The sequence below is a fragment of the Tamandua tetradactyla genome, chromosome 2, assembly GCF_023851605.1.
Source record: "Tamandua tetradactyla isolate mTamTet1 chromosome 2, mTamTet1.pri, whole genome shotgun sequence".
Lineage (NCBI taxonomy): Eukaryota > Metazoa > Chordata > Mammalia > Pilosa > Myrmecophagidae > Tamandua > Tamandua tetradactyla.
In genome coordinates this window covers 34,174,275-34,181,488 of record NC_135328.1, presented here as the reverse complement: position 1 = coordinate 34,181,488, position 7,214 = coordinate 34,174,275, and the positions used below count along the sequence as shown (strand labels likewise).

The 7,214-nt window shown below is 37.7% G+C and overlaps 1 protein-coding gene across 1 annotated transcript; it reads left to right on the top strand.

Moving 5' to 3' along the window:
- Positions 1 to 5,405: 5,405 nt before the first annotated feature.
- On the top strand, positions 5,406 to 6,350 carry LOC143655942 (olfactory receptor 1Q1-like). Its single transcript, XM_077127501.1, is given in 1 exon segment — positions 5,406 to 6,350. A coding segment is annotated over 1 exon segment (945 nt).
- The last annotated feature ends 864 nt before the right edge of the window (positions 6,351 to 7,214 follow it).

Here is a 7,214-nt window from a genome sequence, read left to right as displayed (position 1 = left end):
CCTTGTCCACAGTCTTATATAAAACAAGATTCTTCTCTGATTCTCCATTCTGGGCTTACTTTCACCTCATCGCACTCCACATTCCTCTTCTTTGTCCGTAATGAGCTGCTATGCAATGCTATTGGTCAGGCAAGCTGCTCTGGGTCAGCTATGAGGATGACAAGCAGAACTCCATAGCTCACCCTCCAAGCACTTCTGGGGCTCTCATTAGTCTTTCAGGATGCTTTGAAACAGGAGCTGAAAAGACATTATCCAAAACAGACGCTTCCATGGTCTGCTGTCAGATAGGTCTCAAAGCCTTCTTAGCCTTCCCCAAGAATTGAGAAGAAATATCTCATGTTTCCTAAACCATCTGGGCTCCTTGATCTCCAGCCCTGGAGGGTAATATTGGGAGCTTTGATCTGGACAGTCAAATTACAATGACAGACTAACCAGGGAAACCAAGCATAAGGAGACAGTTAAAGAAGGGAGTGAAGTAAGCTTAGGAGGGAGAGAAAGAGCATTGCTCCTGACCAGTCAGATGGATCTATGACCAGCCTGGCTCCAACCCTACTCTGTGGTCTTGGAGAAGTAATTCATCCCTCTGGTCCACAGTTTAATGATCTACAAATGGGAATGGTATTATCTACTCCCTAGCTCTATAATGAGGGTTAAACTAAAAATAAATATATGTGATGGGCAGTGATCACTGACTAAATGCATTGGAAAGTAGAAAAGCAAGAGTCAAAGAGAAAAGTAGGAAATAAAATAGTCAGGAAAAGTTTAAGAGCACAACCTCGCAGTTAAGAGCATGGGCTTTGGGGTCAGTTGGAGCTGAATTCTAATTCTGATTCTACCACTTATTAGCTCTAAGACACTGAGCATATCATAGAACCCCTCTGAGTTTCAGTTTCCTCTTTTACAAAATAGAAAAGAGATAATAATACCTATCTGGCAGAAATAATGATCACCAAATGAAAAGCACATATACAAAGCTGCCCATATCAATGGGCAGTGTGCTAGTCAGACATGAGCACACAAGTGTATAGATATAAGTGTGAAGTTTGGCAGGACCACTTAATACTGAGTTATGCTGAGCAAATTACTTCACCTCCTTAAGCCTTGGCTTCCTCATCTGAGAAGTGAAGAAGTAATTGCTCCAGGGGCATGCAGCTAGAAGTGACCTAGAATTGCTACAAGGATTATATGAGGTATGTGTATGAAAGTACCTTACATAGAGACAATTCTTAATTGTTCGCATTTTTCTTCCAACAACCAAATCATGAAGTCCAAGAATTGTTTGGATAGCCATAAGCACAATCCACCTACCAAAACGGATAGTTGTTTATGATTTATGACCAGACAAAATAATTATGATTATCCAATGATAAAAGACCAGATTCATAGAACTTTGCCTAGTTTTGGAAAACACATCTTAAAAAGGACAGTGACAACATCTCTGCCTGTGTTCATAGTAGAGACCAGGATGGGAGAAATAATATCCTCCCAGAAAAACCTGGAGAATCTGGGATATTAAACCCAGACATTCTTTATAATAAGATTTTGATGAATTAGCACAAATTATTGGTAGCATTTATGGAACATTTATGAAGGACTAGGTACTCTCATTAAATCTTCACAATCTTATGAGTATGCACATTTTACAGATAAAAAACAAAAACAAAACTAAGACTCAGAGAAGGTAAATGTCTTCTTCAAAGGTTATCCAACTGTTTAAGTGAGCAGCCAGGATCCCAGCCCAGTGTCTGGGCTTCTAACTGCTGCATAATTCTTCCTTTGTTGTTTGATGTTTAAATGCTTTTTTTGTTAAAAATTAAGCTTGTTCTGTGATGTCCCAGAGGACCAAACCAATTCTGGTAGAAAGAGATTAAGAGATAATCAGACTTTGGCTTCTCTAATAGAAAAAAAAAGCTGAAAACTAGAGCTTCCTGCCACTTGAAGTATTCAAGAACAGACAGGATGTACATAGTCCTACAGTCTTGTAAAAAGAGGTTGAGCATTGATTGAGAGGTTGAGTCAAATCTGCAATTTTGATAGTTTTTTGGTTCACATTTCCCCTGATTAAAACCCTTATACTTTTAAAAATTGATATAAACATTATTCATCAGAAGCTTAGCTACTAGTAAGGATGTAATATCTGGTCCATTGTAAATATTAACTTTTAAAATTAAATTTTACATCATTTCTTAAGATGTATCCAATAACATTTAGACACCATAGTGATTTGATACTCACATCACCAACTATAAAAATTCAAAAACAAGGTCATACTTGATAGCTATACTGTTACATCATTCCTTTTTTTTAATGTGATTTTATTGAGATATACGCATATACCATACAATCATTCAAAGTATACAATGAATGGCTCACAGTGTCATCATACAGTTGTGCATTCATTATCACAATCAATTTTAGAACATTTTCATTACTCCAAAAAGATAAGAAGAACACCCAAAACATCCCATATCCCTTATCCCCACCTATTATTTTTTTTTCATCACTTTTTTACTCACCTGCCCATACACTGGATAAAGGGAGTGTGGGTCACAAGGCTTTCACATTTAAATGGTTGCACCGTAAAACCTATATAGTTATACAATCATCTGCATAAATCAAGGCTACTGGATTACAGTTCAACCATTTCAGTTATTTCCTTCCAGCTATTTTAATACACTAAAAACTAAAAAGGAATATCCATACAATGCTTAAGAATAACTTCCAGAATGACCTCTCAGCTCTATTTGACATCTCTTAACCACTAAAACTTCATTTCATTTCTTTTCTCCTTTTTGGTCCAGAAGGCTTCCTCAATACCACATACATCATTTCTTTTCAATTTAAACATGCACTTCCATTCTTCTTCCCCCATGCAGATTTTATCCTACTATAATATTGTTTTATGCTGGAAAGTTTTCTACAATCACCTACCTAACTTCTCTGCAACAAAAATCCTTTAAAGTTAAATTTATTGATTTCTTGTGACAACATTTTAAGTATTAAAATTCTTCTGAATTGAGTTATTTTACAATTATTAGTAGTAAATGAATTATCAAAATCATATAATTACAGCTTTCAATTACATGAAGTTACCAATCTTCACCTATTCTGGCCTACAAAAGTGGTAATTTCATATGATTCAACCTAATACATCAAGTTTTAAAAATTACTATTAAACCTAAATAATAAAAGTGTTCTTGAAAAGGCATTTAATGATGCTTCCATGAATGTTACTTATTACAATTACTATAATGAGTCAAAATCAACATCAGTTCTATTGGGATGTTTTATTGTTGTAGATGTAGGACTTATTCACATAAGTAGATGGGAATATTAAAGAGGTTTTTATATAGTAATGCTCCTCATTCTTTTGAACCCCTTCCAAGTAATTTGACCATAATTACAGTGTTGCATTTATTTAAAATGATTTTCAATGATATACTGACAAGATAATGTTCCCTCCTTCAATATTTATTGAAAGCAAAGAACTGGAAACTTCCTGGCCTGCAAACTGGTTATCTGGGCACTAAAGTCATTAATTGTCTCAATATTTCTAATTGTCCCTTCAGTTGATTAATTTGACATTCTCTCTATATGTCTTTCATTTCTTAAGTGGGAGACAAGATAATGCATAAAAAAAATCTTCACAGCAGGCACTTTATAAGATCAAATGATTTTAGGAAGGAGAAATATGGAACCTGAGAATCCAGAAACTGGGTCTCCTAAAACAATGCCCATATAGTCTTTGGGAAGACCCTGGGTACCGCCAGGGGTATGCATTCTCTAAATCGGAAATTGCTGGACCGAATGACCTAATGCCCTTTCAGCAAGCAGATTCCTTGGCTACATAGCCCATCAACAAGTCTTATTACCATGAGCTAAGATGCCTTGGTTTTAATTTGGAAAGTCATTTAATATGGTGGTTAATAGTATAGGTTTTGGAGCCAGATAAACATGTCTTTAAATTCAGATTTTGCCTCTTATGAATTTAAATGTCCATGCCTCAGTTTTATAATTTATAAAACTGAAATAATAAGAATACTGATAATGGTAATAATACTTACTCATGAGGTTATCCTAAGAATTAACTATGATAATGTAGCAAAATCCCTGATACAAGGTAAATGCCCTGAAAGTGTCAGCTATAATGATCATGATAATGTTAACGATAATGAAAAATTCATAGCTTATTATTTTGCCAAATCTAAATGACCCAAGTTAAGCACCTGATCTCTTTAACAACACTATAGGTTTACATTGAAATACAAAAGCAATTACATCTAAGCAGTCTACTCATTGTCCATGTCTTTCCTTTTTTCCTTTCATAGTAAAGATCCCAGTGAAAACATTCTCACCTCCAACCAAGTCCTGGGAGCATAAATTCTGCTTTCCCGTTTTACAAATCTGTTAGATCTATCCAGGCATCCATTCAATAAATATTTAGCAATTTCTCTTAGGTTTCAGAAATTGTGCCACACATTTGGAATACACAGATTATAAAATGGGTCTCTGGCTTTGAAAATAGACAACAACCCCATTTGAAAATAGAGTGTCACAGATGCTATACTAGAGGTTTGCACAATACACACTGGGAGCACAAAAGAAGTTTGATTTCACCTGCACTGAGATGGGTGGCATTAGAGAGAATAGAAGGCTTCACTGAGAAAGTGGTTCTTAATCTGACACTCAGAGGGAAAAGAAATTCATTACACTGACAAAGGAGGAAAAGGCATGTCTAGTAGATAAGGCAGAATGCAATAAATATCAAGAATCTTCTATGTAACACTCTAAAATAGTCCAAAATTTAATAGCTGAGGTAAGACAAAAACTGTAATTAGTATAATACAAGGAATAATATGACAAGAGCCTTCAAACACACCGATGAGGAAAGACAGAGAAGAGCAGGTGATAATAGTTGTGGTGATGGTGGTGGCGATGTAATGCTTAACATGATTCATATGACATTAATCTTTCCTACAACTCTGGAGAGATGGATATTATCATGCCCATTTACCAGGGAAGAAAATTATCATCACAGAAGTCAAAAGACTAGCCCAAGTTCACACAATTAGCTACTGGTTGAGCAGGCAAAAAAGGAAATATTAATTTTAATGAGAGGAATCTGTAAATTAGTGCAAAAAGCATGGAACTTTCTCTGGAATTCCAGTCACACAATTATGAGCTCTGGGATCATGGACAAGAAAGTTTCCTTCCTGGAGCTTCTATTCCCTTTTCTGTAAAATGGGATTTACAATCTTTGCCTCATTGGGTTATTGTGATATGAAACTAGGAAGGACATGTACTAGTGCCTTGCAAATAGATCTTTCTTTCCCTTTTATAGTGGAAATGACATTTGAGTAGTACTGCATAATACAAATTATCCTTTTTTGTACTTATGGCAACAGATGGACAAAACCAACTGAACCAGTGTATCCCATTTTGTTCTCTTGGGCATCTCTACCCACCCAGAAGAGCAGATCCCACTCTTCCTCTTTTTTCTACTCATGTATGCAGTCAACATTTCTGGCAATGTTACTATCATCACACTAATTATCTCTGCTCCACACCTCCATACCCCCATGTACATCTTCCTCAGTAACCTGGCTGTGGCAGATATCTGCTTCACCTCCACCACAGTCCCCAAGATGCTGCAGAACATTTTCTCCCCTTCAAAGACCATTTCCTATGTGGGCTGCTTAGCCCAGAGTTATTTCTTTATTTGCTTTGCAGCCATGGAAAACTTCCTCCTGGCCGTGATGGCCTATGACAGGTACATAGCCATCTGCCACCCTTTCCGCTACCCAATAATTCTGACTAGAATTCTGTGTGCACAGATGGTGGCTGTGGGCCATGTCCTCTCCCACCTTCACGCCCTGCTGCACACAGTTCTTATGGGCTGCTTGATCTTCTGTGAAGAAAACAGGATCCCCCACTTCTTCTGTGACCTCTACCCTCTAATGAAGATCTCCTGTTCCAGCACCTACCTCAACACTCTGATGATTCACACAGAAGGTGTCATTGTCATCAATGGAGCACTGGCCTTCCTCATTGCTTCCTATGCCTGCATCATTTCAGTAGTCCTCCAGATCCCCTCAGCCAAGGGCAAGTGGAGAGCCTTTTCCACCTGCGGGTCCCACCTCACTGTGGTGGCTGTATTCTATGGCACCCTCACGTGGGTCTACTTCCGGCCCCTTTCCAGCTATGCAGTAAGCAAAGGGCGTGTAGTGACAGTCATGTACACTGTAGTAACCCCCACGCTGAACCCGTTCATCTATAGCCTGAGGAATGGGGATGTCAAGGGAGCCTTCAAGAAATGGATGAGCAGAATATGGACTTCCTTCTTTGGATAAAACCCTAAAGCATAGTTTCAAGTTTTCCTATGATTTGGGAGACACATTTTTACCCCTCATAGATCTGCTTCCTTTAGAACTTCCCACAATATCTAAACTAGGTGTATGTCATAGATTTTCTCAATAGATTGTGTCCTAAGATATCCCTTAAAACCAAGGCACAAAACAAAAGGGAACCATCATGTACTCAGTGCAAAACATTAGTATGACTTTAACTATAATTGAGGGAGTTCTCTGGGCCTAAAATTAATCATCAGGGCTGTAGCTTACAAAGTTCTTAGACACAAGAGGCAGAAATTAACACTGGCTAATTTACAGAGCAAATTCATTGATTCAAATATTGTGAAGTCCATGAATTGCCAAAAAGGCTAAGGAACCAAGCTTAACAAAATGAACAGAAATGAGAAAGGCCAGATAGTGAGAACCACAATCAAAATTATACCCCACAAACAGTCTGATGAAAACAGCCACCAAACTCTGTTCGCTATAGCTTGTACACCCCCACCAACACAGACAGCAAGAGACACTAGGCATAGCCTTCAGAGGCTTGAAAACCTATGTGACCTCTTCCAGAAAGAATTCTTATTCTTCATACACTACCTCTAGATTCAAAATGAGGTGATGCATCCAATTGGCCAAGTCTTGGTCATTTGCCAGTACTCTAGCTTTCAGGGAAAATGGGCTAAACAGTATCAGTGCCTTTTTTTCCCATAAGTTGGAAGGACGTTCTACCTCCCACCAAGATAAATGAGATGGAGACCTACTCCAATGTGAGAAAAGGGTGCAGATACTGGAGCATTCACATAATTATAAACATCTACTATATGGAGTCAGGAATTACATATGCTCCCGGACTTGGCACTG